This window comes from Carcharodon carcharias, chromosome 8 (genome assembly GCF_017639515.1).
Source record: "Carcharodon carcharias isolate sCarCar2 chromosome 8, sCarCar2.pri, whole genome shotgun sequence".
In the NCBI taxonomy this organism is placed as follows: Eukaryota; Metazoa; Chordata; class Chondrichthyes; order Lamniformes; family Lamnidae; genus Carcharodon; species Carcharodon carcharias.
In genome coordinates this window covers 146135334-146158768 of record NC_054474.1, presented here as the reverse complement: position 1 = coordinate 146158768, position 23435 = coordinate 146135334, and the positions used below count along the sequence as shown (strand labels likewise).

General features: G+C 47.6%; 1 protein-coding gene across 4 annotated transcripts in view; it reads left to right on the top strand.

The window, feature by feature from the left end:
• col5a1 (procollagen, type V, alpha 1) overlaps window positions 1-23435 on the top strand; it is a 367061-nt gene that overhangs the window by 156882 nt on the left and 186744 nt on the right. For all 4 annotated transcript variants that reach the window (XR_005943793.1, XM_041193587.1, XM_041193586.1 and 1 more), the window contains exons 3-4: window positions 16070-16283; window positions 17056-17218. Coding sequence is in view for 3 of the 4 variants with exons in the window: in XM_041193587.1 (XP_041049521.1) it covers window positions 16070-16283; window positions 17056-17218 (377 nt within the window). In the remaining variant the exon portion in view is untranslated. The remainder of the gene's footprint in view (window positions 1-16069; window positions 16284-17055; window positions 17219-23435) is intronic.

Below are 23435 nucleotides of genomic sequence, written 5' to 3'. Positions count from 1 at the left end.
TACTGCTGTTCACAGCCGCTCACACTCAGGGACTTGAGGTTCAAGTACCCCACTCACTACCACTTGCATTCCCACGCAGCATCCATGCACTCTCACTCGCCTGCTCACACTCACGCATTCAGTCATATACATGTACATGTTCTCACTGAAGTACTCACTCATGCACTTGCCCATTCTCGCTTGGGGGCCTGTTCACCCACTCTCGTGTGCACATTCACAACCAGGGATCGTTTGTGAGTCTCTTGAACTTCTCTGGCTAAGGTTGAGCTGGTGCAACTTACAATAAATACCCCATTGAGAGGCAAATGTGATCAGACAGAAGATGTTACAGACAGCCACTAACATGTTCTGATATTACTTTGTCAATTCATTTGCAAGGATATTCGCTATTTAAAATAAAACAGACTCATGTTGTACCTTGGGAATGTTTGATGGGGACAGTGTAGAAGGAGCGTTACTCTGTATCTAACCCCGTGCTGTACCTGTCCTGGGAGTGTTTGATGGGGACAGTGTAGAGGGAGCTTTACACTGTATCTAACCCCGTGCTGTACCTGTCCTGAGAGTGTTTGATGGGGACAGTGTAGAAGGAGCGTTACTATGTATCTAACCCCGTGCTGTACCTGTCCTGAGAGTGTTTGATGTCTCTAAAGGGGAAGTGATCTCTTTCTCAGCCCTTCCATGAAAATGGAATTCACATAAACTTTATTTTCTTAAAGCTAAATGATGAATTTGGAATCCTTTTTGATGCTGAATACTTTACACGTCAGTCATAGATGCCCTTATGGGAGCATCAAATGATTTACTTCTTCCGTTTTGTTAGATTCCTCAAAGGTTTATATTTTTGTTCAACATATTGAACTGTACGTTATTGTTTAAATAAAGTCAGCCAAAGCTGTGGAGAGAGTTCTTGCCAAACATAAGTTGTCTGGCTTGGCCTGTGGGCTGAAATAGAGAAACAAAATAAACCCCAGGACATGCTGGCGGCTCGAAACTGAACATTGTTCTCGGCCCTGGGTGTGGGTGTCCCTAATCACAGAGTGCGCCATCCCAATTCACTCCTCCTGAAGGAGCGGTTCCCACCTCCGGTCAGATGCGATCCTGAATGTTTCATCATGTGACATCTTCCCTCCGACTGCCCCGCCCCCGTGCATTCAACATTGTCACCCAACATGTCCATTGTCATGGTGCCCAGCCATCCACAGCCAGTTGGAGAGCAGGAGATTCTTTGTTGCTTGACTGGATGATTCTTGATGAAAAACTTCGTTCCTTTCTCAAGGCCAACATTCTTGTTAGTACAAACAGAATGTGTTGAGAAAAACGGTTCTGTTGAATGACCCTCGGATTTTTCGCTGTTTTGCTTTTCACAGCGGCGACCATGAGACCAATCCGCAACTCCTGGAGAATCCAGGAGAGTCCTGAGCGATTGGCAATCCTTGCCCCAGCCCTTATGGCCTGTTCACTGTTCCTGTAGCACTGTCCAATTAGTGTAAGGGGCTGACCCATGCTCTGATTATATTTCTTCCCGCTTCCATATAACTGGCAGCTTTCTCCGAACCTCAGCTCAACAACTAGAGGGGAAGAGGATAGTACGAGTTGTGAACATGAATGCACTGTCTTAACAGCAAGTGGACTGAGGGAGTGCTGCACTGTCGGAGGGTCAGTGCTGAGGGAGCGCTGCACTGTCGGAGGGTCAGTACTGAAGGAGTGCTGCACTGTCGGAGGGTCAGTGCTGAGGGAGCGCTGCACTGTCGGAGGGTCAGTACTGAAGGAGTGCAGCGCTGTCGGAGGTTCAATTCTGAGGGAGTGCTACACTATCGGAGGTTCAGTACTGAGGGAGTGCTGCGTTGTCGGAGGTTCAGTACTGAGGGAGTGCTGCGCTGTCGGAGGGTCAGTACTGAGGGAATGCTGCACTGTTGGAGGGTCAGTACTGAGGGAATGCTGCACTGTTGGAGGGTCAGTACTGAGGGATTGCTACACTGTTGGGGGGTCAGTACTGAAGGGAGTGGTGCACTGTCGGAGGGTCAGTACTGAGGGAGTGCTGCACTGCCAGGGGGTCAATACTGAGGGAGCACTGCACTGCCGGGGGGTCAGTACTGAGAAAGTAAATATAAATGATTATAATTGTTGAGGATTCAGAAAATGAGTTAGAAATTAACTCCAACCAGAGTGAACTCTAGTGCCCAGATCACATTATAAAAGTGTAATTTGACAATGGATGATGCAAAGTGAAGCTGCTGTGCATTAAAAATCGTTCAGCAAATTCCCTCCTGTTCAGTTGTGGAGTCTGTCTCTGCGAAAGGAAGTTTTCCCAGGAACCTACCTTTCACCTAAATGTACATCGGCTGCAAATTAAATGCACGTTTCTGCCCCCCTCCATATCCACTGCAGCTCTCTCAGAGGCTACTATGCTGGTCACCATGGAAACCTCCACATAAAACGCAGCAACGCTTACAGAAGATTAGTCACTTGCTGTCCCAAAGCCCCCCGGCCTTTTGCTCGTTGCCCAAGCTGAGAGCCATTTTCTTTATTAATTATTTCATGAATGTTCTGGAATGTTGCCTGTTGTTGATTATACCTTGGCTGCAGTGCCCTGGACATGTTTAGTTTTGTGGAACTGCTCATCATTCAGACTGCTCATTGCTCTGGGCTCCGTGCCAACCTCCACTGCTGTACTTCATCCATATTCCGTGCTGACGTGGACTAGTCTCTTAGTGGTGGGGGGAGAGGGGAGGAAGTGTTGGGTTGTGGTTGTGGGTTGGGGGGGCTGGTAGTGCAGTGGTTGCCTCTCACTTCTACTGCTCTTGGCTGGTAGTACTTGTTCTGAATGTGGTTGCAAGAATGATACAGCACACGAGGAGGCTTTTCGGCCCATCATTCCTGTGCTGGGTCTTTGAATGAGCTCTCATACTACTGTATACACTCATGGAAGGGTCGGATTTTTGAGACCAATATTTAGGTCCAGAGGTCACAGGGTTAAGGTTTACACGAGGAGTGTTTTCAGGTGTTGACCTGCATGTTTGATTGAGACCCAGGTGAAATTCCAAAGAGATTATAATGAACTGTAGGAATTAAAAATAAACAGTACTAATTGCTGTTCACTGACCCTCCGACATTGCGGCACTCCCTCAGTACTGACCCTCCGACAGTACGGCACTACCTCAGCGCTGACCCTCTGATAGTGCAGTGCACCCTCAGTATTGACCATCTGGCAGTGCAGCATTCCCTCAGTACTGCCCTCCGACAGTGCGGCGCTCCCTCAGCACTGACCCTCAGACAGTGCGGCGCTCCCTCAGCACTGACCCTCCGACAGTATGGCACTCCCTCAATACTGACCCTCCGACAGTGCGGCACTACCTCAGCACTGACCCTCTGACAGTGCAGCACTCTCTTGGTACTGAACAGGGCTGGTGGCCTGGATTATGGATTCAAGGCTCTGGAGTGCTACTTGAACCCACGGCTTTCTGATTAGTGGTGCCCAGTGAGCCGCAGCTGACGCTCACTAAGAGAAATGTTGCAGCAAGGTGTGAGGGGCCGGGCTTGTGAATCAGTAATGGGGACTGCATTAACAGTTAGTCCCCTCTGACAGGCAAACGGTCTGTGAAATATCTGTCCGGCACCTGGCCACGGATTGGCAGCTTCCGAACCTCTGACTGACACAAACCAGGTGGCCTTGCTGGAATTCTGTGAACACATATTTTCCACCAGTGCAGAGTCTTATTCAAATCCCTCTTTTCCAAACAGGCTGTGTCCAGCCACTATCTCATTGCACCCTGTCAGAGACGCACACACATCCCTCCCTCCCTCCCTCCCCACCCAATGCTTTGCCATCCCACTTTTGGTGAAATCTCTCACCATTGCTGAATTTGTAACAAGCCCCTGTCCTGCAATACCTCCTCAACAACAACAACTTGAATTTATACAGTGCCTTCAAAGTAATAAAATGCCCCACGGCACTTCATCACTGTAAATTTGAGGCAAAAAAAGGAGCTATTCGGGCAGAAGATCAGAAGCTTGGTCAAATAGATGGATTTTATAGCGTGTTTAAAAGGAGGAGAGATGGGGTGGGATTTAGGGAGGGATTCCCAGAACTTGGTGCCTAGACAGCTGAAGGCATGGCTGCCAGTAATGGAGTGATTAACATTGGGGATGTTCAAAATTTTTTTATTCATTCACGGGATGTGGGCTTCGCTGGCTGGGCCAGCATTTATTGCCCATCCCTAGTTGCCCTTCAGAAGGTGGTGGTGAGCTGCCTTCTTGAACCGCTGCAGTCCATGTGGTGTAGGTACACCCACAGTGCTGTTAGGGATTTTGACCCAGCGACAGTGAAGGAGCGGTGATATATTTCCAAGTCAGGATGGTGAGTGGCTTGGAGGGAACATCCAGGTGGTGGTGTTCCCATGTTTCTGCTGTCCTTGTCCTTCTAGATGGTAATGGTTGTGGGTTTGGAAGGTGTTGCCGAAGGAGCCTTGGTAAAGTCCTGCAGTGCATCTTGTAGATGGTACACACTACTGCTACTGTGGGTTGGTGGTGGAAGAAGTGAGTGAATGTTTGTGGATGGGGTGCCAATCAAGCTGGTTGCTTGAGTGTTGTGGGAGCTGCACTCATCCTGGCAAGTGGGGAGTATTCCATCACACTCCTGACTTGTGTCTTGTCTGTGGAGGACAGGCTTTGGGGAGTCAGGAGGTGAGTTATTCAATGTAGGATTCCTAGCCTCTGACATGCTCTTGTAGCCACAGTATTTATATGGCTAATCCAGTTCAGTTTCTGGTCAATGGTAACCCCCAGGATATTGATAGTGGGGGATTTGGTGATGGTAATGCCATTGAATGTCGAGGGGTGATGGTTAGATTCTCTCTTATTGGAGATGGTCATTGCCTGACACTTGTGTGATGTGAATGTTACTTGCCACTTGTCAGCCCAAGCCTGGATATTGTTCAGGTCTTGCTGCATTTGGACATGGTCTGCTTCAGTATCTGAGGAGTCATGAATGGTGCTGAACATTGTGCAATCATCAGCAAACATCCCCACTTCTGACCTTATGATAGAAGGAGGGTCATTGATGAAGCAACTGAAGGTGGTTGGGCCCAGGACACCACCCTGAGGGACTCCTGCAGTGATGTCCTGGAGCTGAGATGATTGATCTCCAACAACCACAACCATCTTCTTTTGTGTTAGGTATGATTCCAACCAGAGGAGAGTTTTCCCCCTGATTCCCATTGACTCCAGTTTTGCTAGGGCTCCTTGATGCCACACTCGGTCAGATGCTGTCTTGATGTCAAGGACAGTCACTCTCAACTCACCTTGGGAGCTCAGCCCTTTTGTCCATATTTGAATGAAAGCTGTAATGAGGTCAGGAGCTGAATGGCCCTGAGGAACCCAAACTGGGCATCAGAGAGCAGGTTATTGCTAAGCAAGTGCTGCTTGATAGCACTGTTGATGACCCCTTCCATCACTTTACTGATGATGGAGAGTAGACTGATGGGGTGGTAATTGGCCAGGTTGGATTTGTCCTGCTTTTTGTGGACAGTACCTGGGCAATTTTCCACATAGCTGGGTAGATGCCACTGCTGTAGTGGTACTGGAACAGCTTGGCTAGGGGCACGGCAAGTTCTGGAGCACAAGTCTTCAGTACTATTGCCGGAATATTGTCAGGGTCCATAGCCTTTGCAGTATTCAGTGCCTTCTGCTATTTCTTGTTATCACGTGGAGTGAATCGAATTGGCTGAAGACTGGCATCTGCGATGCTGGGAAGTTCCCATAGGAGGCTGAGATGGATCATCCACTTGGCACTTCTGGCTGAAGGTTGTAGCAAATGCTTCAGCCTTATCTTTTGCACTGGTGTGCATCATTGAGGTTGGGGATATTTGTGGAGCCTCCTCTTCCAGTGAGTTGTTTAATTGTCCTCCACCGTTCAAGACTGGATGTGGCAGGACTGCAGAGCTTAGAAGTGTTGGTTGTGGGATCACTTAACTCTGTCTATCACTTGCTGCATATGCTGTTTGGCATGTAAGTAGTCCTGTGTTATAGCTTCACCAGGTTGACACCTCATTTTTAGGTATGTCTGGTGCTGCTCCTGGCATGCCCTCCTACACTCTTCACTGAAACAGGGTTAATCCCCTGGCTTGATGGTAAGGGTAGAGTGGGGGATATGCCGGGCCATGAGGTTACAGATTGTGGTTAAATACAATTCAGCGGCTGCTGATGGCCCACAGCGCCTCTTGAGTTACTAGATCTGTTCGAAATCTATCCCATTTAGCATGGTGGCAGTGCCACACAACACGATGGAGGGTATCCTTAATGTGAAGCCGGGACCACATCTCCAAAATAACTGTGCGGTAGTCACTCCTACCAATACTGTCATGGGCAGATGCATCTGTGGCAGACAGGTTGATGAGGATGAGACCAAGTATGTTTTTCCCTCTTGTTGGTTCCCTCACCACCTACTGCAGGCCCAGTCTAGCAGCTATGCCCTTTAGGACTCGGCCAGCTCGGTCAGTAGTGGTGCTACCAAGCCACTCTTGGTGATGGACATTGAAGTCCCCCACCCAGAGCACATTCTACGCCCTTGCCACCCCCAGTGCTTCCTCCAAGTGGTGTTCAACATGGAGGAGCGCTGATTCATCAGCTGAGGGAGGGCGGTACGTGGTAATCAGCGGGAGGTTTCCTTGTCTATGTTTGACCTGATGCCATGAGGCTTCATGGGGTCCAGAGTCGATGTTGAGGGCTCCTAGGGTAACTCCCTCCCGACTGTATACCACTGTGCTGCCACCTCTGCTGGGCCTGTCCTGCTGGTGGGACAGGAACACGAACGCGAACAGTACCCTTGATATTGATACACTTGCCGGTGCTTGAAACAATGTAGGCAGAAAGAGACCGATTTAATTAACAAACACTGGTTTAGTGGAACTAAGAACAGAGCACTAACACCATGTGTGCTTCTTCAGTCACCTCCAGCTCTAGACTTACAGTTACCAAAGTAATCCGCAGTGTACAGCAATTGGTTGATAAAGTCACAAGGTCGATTAACTACATTCTCTTAAAGGTACATGGCATTCCACTTTACCACTATCTTCCCCCTTTATTTGAAAGTACAATTGACAAGCATCACAACATCCCAATTATTTACATGAATAACTATTTACAAGTCAAGTCTCTCAGAAGGTTTCCTCAGGTGTGTTGAGCATCGTAGCTCAACGGCCACAGCTGGCTTTTCCGAGACCCCCTTCTCAGGGGCCAACTGTCCACCAGGCTCATCGATGGAAGTGGGCAAGTTTGTGTCTTCAACCCTCTCAGGACCAACAGGTCTCACCAGTACTTCCAAATCATGTGACATTTCTTCCACATGCGGTGCAGACTGAAACGCAAGTGATGACGGCATTCCTTCTTGTGGGACTGTCTCTCTTCCCCAGAGATGATCCATGTGTCATCAAATTATTTGGCCGTTTACCGACACATTATAGGAGTGAGGTCCTGTCACTGCACTCACTTTGCCTGATAGTCAATTGGGCCCATCTCCAAAATTCTTCTTGAAAACTGTGTCTCCCACCGTGAAATTTCTTTCATGATTATGGCCGTCATGTCTAGTCTTCTGGGCCTCTTGGCTTCTCTCCACCCTCCCTGCTAAATTTGACCTGATCAGAGTTAGACGGGTGTGGAGACATCTCTTCATTAGTAATTCAGCGGGGCCAATATCAGTGGTCGTGTGCGGTATCATCTAGTATGTGAACAGGAGCCATGACAATCCGGTGCTGATGGAATCCCCGTCCAGCTTTTTCATCCCAGACTTAAAAGTTTGGATTGTCCTCTCAGCCAAACCATTGGAGGCGGAGTGGTAAGGCAAGGTTTTGATATGAGTTATTCCGCTGAGAGTTGTTAACCTGTGGAACTCCCCGCTGGTAAATGTGGTCCCGATATACCTCTGGTAACCCGTGCACTGCAAAACTCTGTCGCAAACGATCTGTGGTGGCCGCAGACGTGGGTGACCAGATATTGTGGACATCTATCCACTTGGAGTGGGCTTCTATTAGTAAAAGGAACATCGTGCCCAAGAAGGGCCCACATAGTGGACGTGGAGGTGCACCCATGGCCATCCCAGCCAATCCCAGGGGTGCAATGGAGAGAAGGAGGGTTAGCTTTTGTACCTGCTGGCATTGAAGACAACTTTTGACTAGGGTTCCGATGCCCACGTCCATTCCTGGCTACCACAAGTAGCTGCCCGTGAGTATCTTTAACCTACTAATGCCAGGGTGAGCGCTATGTAACTCGGCCAGTAATGGCCTTCTCCCTTTCTGGGGCACGATAACCATTGTTCCCCAGAGCAATATGCTGTCCTGGCAGGTGAGCTTATACCTGTGATTGAAATAGGGCTTCATGCCATCCAACTTGTGTTCGCCTGACCATCCATTCAAGACCTGTCCCGGACATGAGATAAAAGTGGATCTTGGCTTGTCCACTCACGGATTTGTTTGGCCTGGGCAAGAGAGGAATCCAAAAAAATGTAGTACTAAGACAAGTTCCTGGGGAATTGGAACTTTCACATTGTTATCTGGCAGTAGGAGGTGGCTCAGCACGTCAGTATGTGCAATCTGGCTTCCCGATTGGTGAATAAAAGTGTATTTGTAAGTAGCCAATATCAGTGCCCACCTCTGCGAGCAGATTTGATGGGGGTATCACCTTATTCTCTCCAAATAATCCCAGCAGAGGCTTGTGATTGGATATAATGTGAAGATGGCAACCGTGAAGATATTGATGGAATTTCCTAACATCAAACACAACAGACAAGCCCCTTCTCAATTTGAGAACATCGTCGCTCTGCAGGACTGAGCATGCGAGATGTATAACCAATGGGTCATTCCGAGCCATCCACCATCCAATGTGAAAGTATAGCCCCTGCTCCGTAAGGGGATGTGTCGCAAGTTAAAATCAATTCTTTCTTTGGGTCAAAGTGGACCAGTAGGGCCAATGATCCTACAATTGCTTTATCTTCAGAAACACATCCTGGTGCAGAGCTTGCCAAATCCATTTATGGTTTTTCTTAAGCAATGCATATAAAGGAGCCAGTACGGTTGATAGATTGGGGAGGAAACGGCCATTGTAGTTTATCATGCCTAAGAAGGTCTTTATGTCTGCAGTGTTTCTCAGTGCAGGTGCCTCGCGGATAGCCTTGACCTCCTTCCACAGGATGCAGGCCCTGTGCATTGACCTCATGGCCCAAGTAAACTACCTTTTTGGCTTGGAAAAGACCTTTCTCTCATTTCAAGCGCACCCCTACTTGTGAGAAGCGTTTCAGCACCTGCTCCGAGTTACCTAAGTGCTCTTTGTCAGTTCGTCCAGTGACTAAGACATTATCCAGATAAACAATGACATGGGGCAGTCCCTGAAACAGGCTTTCCATGGTACGTTGGAAAATAGCACACGCCAATGGGACTCCAAGGGGTGATCTAGGATATTGATACAATCCTCGATGTGGATTAATGGTCATGAATTCTCCAGATCCTTCTTCCAACTCTACCCTTTTTATTCATTCACAGGATGTGGGCTTCGCTGGCTGGGCCAGCATTTATTGCCCATCCCTAATTGCCCCTGAGAAGGTTCTGGTGAGCTGTCTTCTTGCACCACTGCAGTTCATGTGGTGTAGGTACACCCAAAATCCTGTTAGGATGGGAGTTCCAAGATTTTGACCCAGAAACAGTGAAGGAACGGTGATATATTCCCAAGTCAGGATGGTGAGTGACTTGGAGGGGAACTTCCAGGTGGTGGTGTTCCCATCTATCTGCTGCCCTTGTCCTTCTAGATGGTAGTGATTGTGGGTTTGGAAGGTGCTGTTGAAGGAGCCTTGGTGAATTCCTGCAGTGCAACTTGCAGACGGTCCACACTGCTGCTACTGTGTGTCGGTGGTGGAGGGAGTGAATGTTTGTGGATATGGTGCCAACCAAGTGGGCTGCTTTGTCCTGGACAGTGTCAAGCTTCTTGAGTGTTGTGAGAGCTACACTCATCCAGGCAAGTGGGGAGTATTCCATCACATTCCTGACTTGTGCCTGATAGATGGTGGACAGGCTTTGGGGAGTCAGGAGGTGAGATATTCGCCACAGGATTGCTAGCCTCTGACCTGCTCTTGTAGCCACAGTATTTATATGGCTAGTCCAGTTCAGGTTCTGGTCAATGATAACCCCCAGGATGTTGATAGTGGGGGATTCAGTGTTGGTAATGCCATTGAACATCAAGGGGTGATGGTTGGATTCTCTTTTGTTGGAGATAGTCTTCGCCTGACACTTGTGTGGTGCGAATGTTACTTGCCACTTGTCAGCCCAAGCCTGGATATTGTCCAGGTCTTGCTGCATTTGGGCATGGACTGCTTCATTATCCGAGGAGTCGCAAATGGTGCTGAACATTGTGAAATCATCAGCAAACACCCCCACTTCTGACCTTATGACGGAAGGAAGGTCATTCATGAAGCAGCTGAAGATGGTTGGACCTAGGACACTACCCTGAGGAACTCCTGCAGTGATGTGCTGGAGCTGAGATGACTGACCTCCAACAACCACAACCATCTTCCTCTGTGCTAGGTATGACTTCAACCAGAGGAGAGTTTTCCCCCTGATTCCCATTGACTCCAGTTTTGCTGGGGCTCCTTGATGCCACACTCTGTCAAATGCTGCCTTGATGTGAAGGGAAGTCATTCTCGCTTCCCCTTGGGAGCTCAGCTGTTTTGTCCATGTTTGAACCAAGGCTGCAATGAGGTCAGGAGCTGAGTAACCCTGGCGGAACCCAAACTGGGCAGCAGTGAGCAGGTTATTGCTAAGCAAGTGCTGCTTGATAGCACTGTTGATGACCCCTTCCATTACTTTACTGATGATCAAGAGTAGATTGATAGGGCTGTAATTGGCCAGGTTGGATTTGTCCTGCTTTTTGTGTACAGGACTTACCTGGGCAATTTTCCACATAGCCGGGTAGATGCCAGTGTTGTAGCTGTACTGGAACAGCTTGGCTAGGGCCGCAGCAAATTCCGGAGCATAGGCCTTCAGTACTCTTGCCGGAATATTGTTAGGACCCATTGCCTTTGCAGTATCTGGTGCCTTCAGCCATTTCTTGATATCACACGGAGTGAATTGAATTGGCTGGAGACTGGCATCTGTGGTGCTGGGCACCTCCAGAAGAGGTCAAGATGGATCACCCACTCAGCACTTCTGGCTGAAGATTGTTGCAAATGCTTCAGCCTTATCTTTTGCACTGATGTGCTGGTCTCCTCCATCATTGAGGATGGGGATATTTGTAGAGCCTCCTCCTCCAGTGAGTTGTTTAATTGTCCATCGCCATTCTTGACTGCAGAGCTCAGATCTGATCAATTGGTTGTGGGATCACTTAGCTCTGTCTATCACTTGCTTCTTATGCTGTTTGGCACGCAAGTAATCTTGTGTTATAGCTTCACCAGGGTGACACCTCATTTTTAAGTATGCCTGGTGCTGCTCCTGGCATGCTCTCCTGCTCTCTTCAATGAACCAGGGTTGATCCCCTGGCTTGATGGTAATGGTAGAGTGGGGGATATGCCGGGCCATGAGGTTACAGATTGTGTTTGAGTACAATTCTGCTGCTGCTGATGTGCCACAGTGCCTCATGAATGCCCAGTCTTGAGTTAATAGGTCGGTTCGAAAATCTATCCCATTTAGTATGGAGGTAGTGCCACACAACACAATAGACAGTATCCTCAATGTGAAGCACAAGGACTGTGTGGTGGTCACTCCTACTGATACTGGCATGGACAGATGCGCCTATGGCAGGCAGGTTGGCATCAAGTATGTTTTCCCTCACCACCTGCCACAGACCCAGTCTAGCAGCTATGTCCTTTAGGACTCAGACAGTTGTGATGTTACTGAGCCACTCTAGAGTACATTCTGTGCTCTTGCCACCCTCAGTGCTTCCTCCAAGTGATGTTCAACATGGAGGGGAGGGGCACTGACTCATCAGCTGAGGGAGGGTGGTACATGGTAATCAGCAGGAGGTTTCCTCGCGCATGTTTGACCTGATGCCATGGGACTTCAGAGTCAATGTTGAGGACTCCCAGGGCAACTCATTCCCAGCTGTTTCCCACAGTACCACCACCTCTCTGCTGGGCTTGTCCTGCCAGTTGGGGACAGGACATGCCCAGGGAAGGTGATGGTGGAGTCTGGGACATGATCTGTAAGGTACAATTCTGTGAGGATGACTATGTCAGGCTGTTGCTTGACTGGTCTCTGAGACAGCTCTCCCAATTTTGGCACTAGCCCCCAGATGTTAGTAAGGAGGACTTTGCAGGGTTGACAGGGCTGTGATTGCCATTGTCGTTTCCGGTGTCTAGGTCGATGCCAGGTGGTCTTGGGACTTTGTAGTGGCTTGTTGCAACTGAGTGGCTTGCTCAGCGCCATTTAAGAGTCAACCAACACGTTGCTGTGGGGCTGTAGTCAGGTGTAGGCCAAACCAGGTAAGGATGGCAGACTTTAGTGAACCAATGGATTCATGGCAATCATCAGATCTTAATTCCAAATTTTTATTGAATTTAAATTCCATCATCTGCCGTGGTGGGATTTGAACCCAGGTCTCCCCTGCCAGGCCCCCCCAGGTCCACCCCGCCCCGGGTCTCTGGATTATCAGTCCAGCAACAATACCACTACGTCATTGTCTCCCCTGCTGGTAGGCATGGCTCATATCGAGTTTTGATTATGTGCTGCCCCCTGCCAATTTTGAATGTAATTCATCAATCTTTGGTATTGGGTGTCTATCAAGTTTGGCCATTCTGTTTACAGTTAATTTATAATCACCACACAAGCGAACACTTTGGTTTGGCTTCAGTACGGATACTATGGGTGCCGCCCACTTGGAAAATTGCACCAGTTGTAAGATACCCAACTTTTCAAGCCTGTTTATCTCGGTCTTGACCTTGTCCCATAGAGCTTAAGGGATTGGTCTGGCTCTGATAAATCTGGGGGTTATGTTAGGATCTACATGAATTTTGGCTTGTAGCTCACAAATACTTCCTAGCTCGTCACTGAAAATGGAAGCGTGCTTTTGTAACAATTCCTGCAAGTTTCCCATTCTCAGCTCATTGCAATTTAATCTTTCTGAGCCAGTTGCGACCAATTAAACTGGGGCCCTCCCCAGCTGCTACTATAAGGAGTATATGTGCAGACTGGCCCCTATACTGCACCAGGCCTTGACATATCCCTTTCACTCTTATTTCTTTGCCCATATCTGTTTTTGATTTTGTGCCTGATTCTTCCAAACTTAAAGGATGGGCTCCTTCATTCAAGCGTCTGAACGTATTTTCTCCTATGACAGACATTGATGCCCCAGTATCGACCTCCATCTTGATGGGTTGTTCTTTGACTCTAATGACTACCTGGATTGGCTCAGTTCTACCCACTTTCAGGTTGTATAATGACTAGATGTCAGATTCTGCTTCCTCTGGTTCTTCAATGAGACAGATTTTGTGATTTCTACCTCTGTTTTTAAGATGCTGTCTCAGCCGATCTTTACAGCGCCGCGTTATATGACCATTGCGATGGCAGAAAAAGCATTTGATGTTTCTGAACTGTCGATCACCTGCAGGCTGCCTGGATGCATTTCTCTCATTAATATCGTAGGGTTTTCACTGTGGTTCTGTTGTTCTTCAATGGTCTGTATATGGTGGGTGTTTCCCACCTTTCTGCAGATTCCGATGTTTTCGCGCCTTTTGTTACCGGCCCTTTCCACCCTACAAGATGGACGGAGCCATTTTGTGTATCCTTTATTGCCTCAGAGTCTCTAACAGCTTCTCCAAGGCTACTGCCAATTCTAATGCCTGACTGAAATCTAGATTAGTTTCGGTAGCATTAGCTTTTGAACAGCATCGTCCCTGATTCTGGATATCAATCGCTCTCTCAACATGTCATTAATTGAAGTTCCTTCCTTTAAAGCAGCTACATAGCCAGCGACTGTCTCTCCTGGAAGCCTATTCCTTGAATTGAATTTATAATGCTGCATAGTGACTGAGGGCTTTGGCTTCAGGTGGTTGTTTGCAATGTTTACAAACTCATCATAAGTCTTCGTTTCGGGGGTGTGAGGTGACGTGGGCCTGCGGATCAGCCCATACATTTTGCTCCTGCATGTGGTCAAAAGAATCGCCCTCTTCTTGTCCTTCCCCATGATGTCATTAGGAATAAAGAGGAATGCAAGGCGTTCGACGTAATGAAACCAGCTATCGGAAATGGGGTCGAATGGTTCAAGATGCCCAAACTGCGGTATACTCGATGATTAAGGAGACTGCACTTTCAAACAGCTTTCAAGTAGTGGCGAAGTAACGTAGCTGGCTTACCACAACTTCCTTGATTTCTGTCAATTGATCCGGTTTATCCTCATCGCCAGTTTTATGCTTTGAGTTTTTGGGTCTGCTGTGAAAGTGAGCTGTGCCCTTTATACTGAGGTACTAGTTGGTGCTTGAAACAATGTAGGCAGAGGGAAACTGATTTACTGAACAAACACTGGTGGTTTATTGGAACAAAGAACAGAGTACTAACTCCATGTGTGCTTCTTAAATCATCTGCAGCTGTAGACTTCCTGTTACCAAAGTCACGTGGTCAATTAGCTACGTCCTCTTAAAGGTACACAGCATTCCACTTTACCACAAAGGGCAATTAGGGATGGGCAATAAATGCTGGCCTAGCCAGTGATGCCCACCTCCCATGAACGAATAGAAAAAAGCATAGAAGGAAGCCAGAACATGAAGCAAGAATGAGAATTTTAAAATTGCTGGACCAGGAGTCAGTGATCACAGCAGCGAGAGGGGAAGGTACCCTCTAATTATTTTTTGCAGTGTGCAGCCGATTTATTGAAATGTTTTTGCTCCATTATGCACTTGTGTAACGTAAAGCAAATGGGCTTAGCCTGGGTGAGAAACTTCAAGGTGCTGCACGACTGCACAACTTGGGGCGAATGTTGGCGACTGGTGTAACTCGGGACTTGGCAGCAGAGGAGCTTTCAGTGGCATTGAGTTTACAGGGGGTTTACAGCAGGAGAGCAGCCGGGAGAGCAGCTGGTCGAGTCTGGAGTCTGAGGGTTTCAGCAGCAGACGAGCTGAGAAAGGGCAGAGTAAGGAGCCTTATGGAGGTGGAAATAGGGGGTGCCGAGAAACTCATCTCGGGATCAAATATAGATGATGGGAATAGGCTGGATTGGTAGTGAGGGGACAGAGTTTGGAGATGGGAGCAAAAGCATTTCAGTTTCAATCCACTTCACTCCTGCTGCCAGAAAGCATCTTGCAGTCTGGTTTGTGGAGAGGATTCCTGCTGTCTGCCAGCCGTCTGCTGATTGACATGCTTCAACCGAGAGGGCAGTGGCAACTCCAATGCTAGGACGTCAGGCCAGCATTACCAGTCTCTTCAATCACACGTTTCAGCTCCGACAGCAACAATTCTTCAGTAGGAATTTGAACCACATTTGCCTGTCATAGCGCAACATCAAACACTCTCAGGACAGGTACAGCACAGGGTTAGATACTGAGTAAAGCTCCCTCTACACTGTCCCCATCAAACACTCCCAGGACAGGTAAAGCATGGGGTTAGATACAGAGTAAAGCTCCCTCTACACTGTCCCCATCAAACACTCCCAGGACAGGTACAGCACGGGGTTAGATACAGAGTAAAGCTCCCTCTACACTGTCCCCATCAAACACTCCCAGGACAGATACAGCACGGGGTTAGATATAGAGTAAAGCTCCCTCTACACTGTCCCCATCAAACACTCCCAGGACAGGTACAGCACGGGGTTAGATACAGAGTAAAGCTCCCTCTACACTGTCCCCATCAAACACTCCCAGGACAGGCACAGCACGGGGTTAGATATAGAGTAAAGCTCCCTCTACACTGTCCCCATCAAACACTCCCAGGACAGGTACAGCACGGGGTTAGATACAGAGTAAAGCTCCCTCTACACTGTCCCCATCAAACACTCCTCATTGTAACACTGATAGTATTGTAATTTGTGCAGGAGTCTATCTGTGTATATATCAGCTGACTTTCATCATGAACCTCTCACTCCCTGATCTTCTGTTATTTTCCAGATTCAGCATTCCCGGAAGATTTCTCCATCTTGTTGACAGTTCGTGCCCAGAAAGGGAAGGGGGCTTTCATCCTGTCCCTCTACAACGAGCAGGGAATCCAACAGCTGGGTGTGGAAGTCGCTCGCGGTCCCATATTCCTCTACGAAGACCATTTAGGGAAGCCAAGCCCCGAGGAATATCCCGTTTTTAATGGAGTCAACCTGGCTGATGGGAAGTATGTATGCTGCGCACCCACCACTGGGCCATAGCTGAACATGCTAAGTCACAGGGACATTTCATGGGGGATGGGGATTGGGAGAAAATACTTCCAGGGCGTTTAAACGATATCCAGCATTGTATTAACACTGTGATTGATTACACATTCTTGCACTGAGGCCCAGTCTTAGACCCCTCTGTACTTGCTTTCTGCCCCCTGGGTCACTTGGCAAATTAAATCCCACATCCTTGATCTAGAAGTTGCTGCTGGATAGAGGATGTGGAGAAATATTCACACCCAAACACACAATCTTCAGAGTCAAGAGGTGAGGAGCAACTCACTGAATCTAAATGATCTGTGGATCTCTTTGCAGCAGGGAGATCATTAATGGCTTCTTCACCATTGCTGAATGGGTTGGAAATGTAATCGCTTCCCCCTTTCCCTCTCTCCCTTTCCCTCTCTCCCTTTTGCTCCGTCTCTCTGTTGCTCTGTCCCTGTATCTCTTTCTCATGTTTTCAATCGCTCTGTCTCACTCTCATTCTCTTTATTACTCTCTCTCTCTCTCACTCTAATTCTCTATCGCTCCCTCTCACTCTTGTTCTATCATTCTCTCCCTCTCTATCGCTCTCTCTGTCACTTGTACTCGCTCAATCTCACTCTCATTCTCTCTCACATTCTCTCACTCTGTATCGCTGTCTGACTGTCTCTCTCTCTCCCTCCCTCCCCATCTCTCTCTCTCTCCCTCTCTCCCCATCTCTCACTCTCTCTCTCTTTCTCTGTGCTCTGGCAGATGGCATCGGATTGCAATAAGTGTTCACAAGAAGACAGTCACCATGATCCTGGATTGCAAAAAGAAGTTCAATAAATCACTGAACAGGAGCAAACAGCCAGTGATTGACACAAACGGTATTGTCGTGTTTGGGACGAGGATACTGGATGAAGATGTTTTTGAGGTACGTGCTTGCAATCCTTTACTCATGGGATGTAAATGAAATCCCCAACCCCCACGCAGTCCTGATCCAGTCCCTTAGGGTGGTTACCAAGACCCTGATGATTGAAATGTGGGGCATTTGGGAAATATGTCCAGGCCTTGGGGAGGGGGAGGAGATGGAGGAGGGGGAGGTGGGTGGGCGGAGGAGGTTTACTGGAATGTTCCAGGGATGAGGGGCTGGAGAAGCTGGAATTGTTCTCCTTAGAGCAGAGAAAGTTAGGGGAGGTTTTTAAAATTCTGAGGCATGTTGATAGAGTAAATAAAGAGGAATAGTTTCCAGTGGCAGGAGGGTCAGTAACCAGAGGGACACAGATTGAAGAGAATCGGCAATAAAACTAGCAACAAAATGAGGAAACAATTTTTTACACAGTGTGTTTCTTTTATACATCCAGAGGATGTGGGCTTCACTGGCTGGGTCAGCATTTATTGCCCATCCCTAATTGCCCTTGAGAAGGTGGTGGTGAGCTGCCTTCTTGAACCATTGCAGTCCATGTGGTGTAGATACAACCACAGTGCTGTTAAGGAGGGAGATCCAGGATTTTGAAGCAGCAACAGTGAAGGAACGGCGATTTCCAAGTCAGGATGGTGAGTGGCTTGGAGGGAAACTTCCAGGTGGTGGTGTTCCCATCTATCTGCTGCCCTTGTTGTGATCTGGGATGTGCTGCCTGAAAGGGTGGTGGAAGCAGATTCAATACCAAGTTTCCAAAGGTAATTAGGTAAATATTTGAAAAGGAGAAATTTGCAGGGTTATGTGGGAAAGAGCAGGGGGAGTGGGACTAATCAGATAGCTCTTTCAAAAAGGTGGTACAGGCATGAGGGGCTGAATGGCCTCCTCTGCGCTGTTTCCTTCTGTGATTCCGAGTTATTATCCACATATCCTTGGATATTCTGAGCCAGGTATCATTTGCTGCTCAATGCGTTTTATTTGCCCAACTGAATTAAATGTTTTTCCATATGACGTTTGAAGTATTTTGAGGCTTTATCAGCCTCTCATGGATCCTGGAATCCATTTGGATAAATCATGCCTCAAAGAATTGAAATGCCGTTTCAGTCAGTGCCCAGTGAGTGTCCACCCACCAGGACCAGATTGACAGTCGGTCTCAGCCCCGGCAGGAGTGACGTCTGGAGAAGCTACCCTGGTGTCGTGGGAGCAGGTTTCTCTCCAGCTCAATACAGGCAGAGACTTCACTTCCTTTTTGAGCTGGACTCACACTCTGCCTCCCTCCACACATCTCACCCATCGCCAGAACTAATAAATCCAACCAGGAATTCAGGTGAAATGTCTTTACCCAGAGAGCAGTGAGAACATGGGACTCACTCCCACATGGAGTGGCTGGGATGAATATTATAGATACATTTAAGGGGAAGCTGGATAAACACATGAGGGAGAAAAGAATAGAAAGATATGGTGATAGGGTGAAGGGAAGAGGAGATTAGTGTGGAGAATAAGCATCGACATGGATCTATTAGGCCAAATGGCTGGGTTCTGTGCTGTAAATACTGAGTAACTCTGTGAAAGATCTTGTTATTCCACCTCTTTCTTCAATAAGAGCTCTATGTGTTCTTTAAAATTGGGGTGCGGGTGTCACTGGCCGGTTTATAACCAACAAGAGAGAAAGACGTAGGTTTATTTAACACTTCTCACAACCACTGTGCACCTCAAAGCACTTCACTGCCAAAAACGTACTTTTTGAAGTGTCACTGTTGTAATGTGGGAAACAAAACAAAGCAGCCAATGTGCGCACAGCAAGATCCAACAAACAGCAATGTGATAATGATCCAATTATCTGTTTCTGTAATGTTGATTAAGGGATCAATATTGGCCAGGACACTGGGGAGAACTCCCCAGCTCTTCTACAAAATATTGCCATGGGATCTTTTACGTCAACCTAAGCAAGCAAAGGGACCTCAGTTTAACATGCTCAGCCCATGGTCTGGGACTTGAACGCAGAACCTTGTGACTTAGCCACAGCTAACTGCCCTTGAGAAGGTGATGGTGAACTGCCTTCTTGAACTGCTGCAGTCCATGTGGTGTAGGTACACCCACTGTGCTGTTAGGGAGGGAGTCCGCAGGATTTTGATCCAGCGACAGTGAAGGAACAGCGATATATTTCCAAATCAGGATGTGCGAGTGACTAAGTGTGCAGGAGGAAAACATAACCAGCAAAAAGGATGGAGCTTCCTGAGTCAGCGCCAGCAATCTGATCCTGTGATTTGATGTTTGAAGGATGATTGTGAAGCATTAATTAATGCAGTGAACTCCACGTGGTGTTTGGATGCTGGAGCTGTGAAACCACTGCACGGTTAAACTAAAACTATAAGTGAAGAGTTTGCTAAAGACATTGAAGGATGCCAGGGCCCAGATGTTAGGCAGAAGGTGCCTTATCTCACACAGTTTAACCTTTCAGTCATCCACTGCCTCCTCCAGTCTACTAGCTGACAAATTCAGAGTAACAAAGTCAGACCCGCATTCTTATAGTGCCATTTACAGTCTCAGGATGTTCCAAAAAGCTTAACAGCCAAAGAGCAGAAGAACACAAGAATTAGGAGCAGGAGTAGGCTATTCAGCCCCTCAAGCCTGCTCCACCATTCAATAAGATCATTGCTGACGGATTGTGGCCTCAACTCCACTTTCCTGTCTGTCCCCTGTAACCCTCGACTCCCTTGTCAATCTAACATCTGTCTAACTCAGCCTTGAATATATTCAATGATCCAGCCCCCACTGTTCTCTGGGGAAGAGAATTCCACAGACTAATGACCCTCTGAGAGAAAAAAATTCTCTTTGTCTCCATCTTAAAAGGGAGACCCCTAATTTTTAAACCGTGTCCCCTAGTTTTAGCCTCTCCCATACAGGGAAACATCCACCCTGTCAAGTACCCTCAAGATTTTCTATGTTTCAAGGGGATCACCTCTCAATTTTCTAAATTTCAATGGGCACAGGCCCAACCTGCTCAACCTTTCATCATAAGACAAGCCCCTTCATCCCAGGAACCAGTCGAGGGAACCTTCTTTGAACTGCTTCCAATGTAATTATATCCTTTCTCAAGTAAAGAGAGCAAAACTGTACCCAGTACCTCCAGACGCAGTCTCACCAAGGCCCTGTGCAGCTGCAGCAACAATTCCCTACTTTTATACTTGATTTCCCTAGCAGCAAACACCAGCATTCCATTTACCTTCCTAAACACTTGCTGTACCAGCACACCAACATTTTGTGATTCATATACAAACACACTTGGATCCCTCTGTATCTCAGAGTTCTGCAATCTCTCTCCATTTAAATAATTTGCTGTTTTTCTATTCTTCCTGCCAAAGTGGACAAGTTTATATTTTCCAACATTGTATTCCATCTACCACATTTTTGCCCACTCACTTAACCTGTCTGTATTCCTTTGCAAACTTCATATGTCCGCTTCACAATTTACTTTCCTACCGACCTCTGTGTCATCAACAAATTTGCCAACCAGACATTCAGTCACTTCATCCATTGATGTAGATTGTAAATAGTTGAGGCTCCAGCACTGATCCCTGTGGAACTCCACTAGTTACAGCTTTTCAACCTGAAAATGACCCATTTATCCCTACTCGCTGCTTTCTGTTAACTTACCAATCCTTTATCCATGTTATTATGTTACTCCCTACACCATGAGCACTTTTCCTGTGTAATAACCTTTGATGTGGCACCTTATCAAATGTCTTTTAGAAATCCAAGTGCGCCACATCTGCAGGTTACTTCCTCAAAGAACTCTAATAAATTATGATTTGTTCAAACATGATTTCCCTTTCACAAAGCCATGTTGGGTCTGCCTAAACACTTCATGATTTTCTAAATGTCCTGCTATTACTTCCTTAATAATGGATTCTAGCATTTTCCCTATGACAGACGTGAGGCTAGCTGGCCTTTAGTGCCCTGTTTTCTGCCTCCCTCCTTTCTTGAATAGAGATGTTTGAACATACTGGGGCCATACCAGGACCTAGGGAATTTTGGAAGATCACTACCAATGCATCTACTAGCTCTGCAGCCACTACTTATAAGACCCTAGGATGAAAGCCATCAGGTCCAGGGCACTTGTCAACCTTCAGTTCTACTAGTTTTACCAGTACATTTTCCCTGGTAATTGTGATTGTTTTAAATTCCTCCCTCTCTTTTACCTCTTGATCTTCAAGCACTTTTGGGATGTTTTTGTGTCTTCTACAGTGAAGAATGAAGATATTTTTGATGTGTACTAACTGTTATAATGCAGGAAACAGAGCAGCCTATTTGTGCACAGCAAGATCCCACAAAAAGCAATGTTATATTGACCAGGCAATCTGCTTTTAGTGATCTTGGGTGAGAGATAGATATTAGCCCAGGACACTGGGAACAAGCCCTCTACTGCTCTTCAATATAGCTCCATTAGACTTTACGTCTAGCAGGCAGACACCCTCGGTTTAGTGGCTTATCCAAAAAATTGAATGGCTGACAGTGTGGCACTCCCTCAGCACTGATCCTCGGGCAGTGCAGCTCTCCGTCAGTACCGACCCTCGGGCAGTGCAGCACTCCGTCAGTACCGACCCTTGGGCAGTGCAGCTCTCCGTCAGTACCGACCCTCGGGCAGTGCAGCTCTCCGTCAGTACCGACCCTCGGGCAGTGCAGCGCTCCGTCAGTACCGACCCTCGGGCAGTGCAGCACTCCGTCAGTACCGACCCTCAGGCAGTGCAGCGCTCTGTCAGTACCGACCCTCGGGCAGTGCAGCGCTCCGTCAGTACCGACCCTCGGGCAGTGCAGCACTCCGTCAGTACCGACCCTCGGGCAGTGCAGCGCTCCGTCAGTACCGACCCTCTGACAGTGCAGCACTCCCTCAGTACCGGCCCTCCATCAGTGCAGTACTACCTCAGAACCGACCCTCTGACAGTGCACCACTCCCTCCGTACTGACACTCCGACAGTGCAGCACTCCCTCAGTACTAACCCTCCGACAATGCAGCACTTCCTCAGTGCTGACCCTCTCACAGTGCAGCACTCGTTCAGTACTGACCCTCTGACAGTGCAGCATTCACTCAGTACTGACCCTCCAACCGAGGGAGCGCTGGACATCTCGATCTGGATTATGGTGTCGAGTCTCTTAAGTGGGTTTTAAACCCGTGATCTTCTGGCTCAGGGATAAGAGAGTTGCTGCTCACTGTGCGGGGGGGTTGAACCCAAGGGTCAAGAATCTAAGGCTTCATCAGAATTATAGAATCTGTGAGTGGGAGGATGTGAACAGTTGCGCAGTTCGGAGTTGGCTATGAAATTCCCAGAAAAGATCCCTGATCAAAGGAAAGAAGATGAAAGAAAATGGTCATATTTTCAGATGAAAAAGTCCTGGGGATTCGCACAGCCTTGAATAAGTGATGTTGCGATGGCAGTGTGGAACAACAGAGTGGGGAATCAGATTCTGGCCAAGAATCAATGTTCTTAGCTCTGGACTGAGGCCCAGTTGGAACTTGGATAGGCCCCTTAAGGAACAAACTTCAACTGCAAAATAAGCAGAAATTAACCCAATGAAAACATTGCCAGGAGAGAGACAATGGGCGAGACAGAAGGGGCAAGGGGGAGAGAGTGAGAGAAGGAGGGGGAAAGAGAGAGAGAGAGATAAGGCAACATAGAGCGGTAGATGGAGAGAGAGGGGGATAGTTGGAGATGGGAGATGGTGAGGGATGTAGGGAGAGAGGGAGAGGGAGAGACATTTCAGGAAGGCTGTTGAAATGGGTTAGTGCTTGCACACTGCTCAGCTGGGTGATGAAGCCAGTTAAATTGCATTTAATAAATTATATACCGTTTTGTATTTTTATAACTTTCAACTTTCAGAGCTCCGGTTAGTTTTCAGTGCGATTTCTGTAAGCAGCATCCCTGATCATAGAGTTGTCAGGACATCGAGGAGTCGAGCAGTTTGAGGAATCCCCCATTGTTAACTGTTACTGCAATGTTGTGGGATTGATTTCAAGAGTGTGTTTATAGAGCTTGATCGACTGAGAGGACAAAACTGTCTCAATGGGGATCCACTAATTGACTGAGAGAACTAACTCTTCCCGGTTGGAGTTTACTCCTCCACCCCTGTAACTTTTAAAGAAAAAGAAAGACTTGTATTTATATAGCGCCTTTCACAACCGTTGGACCATCCCAAGCAGCTTCACATTGTTGTAATATAGGAGACATGACAG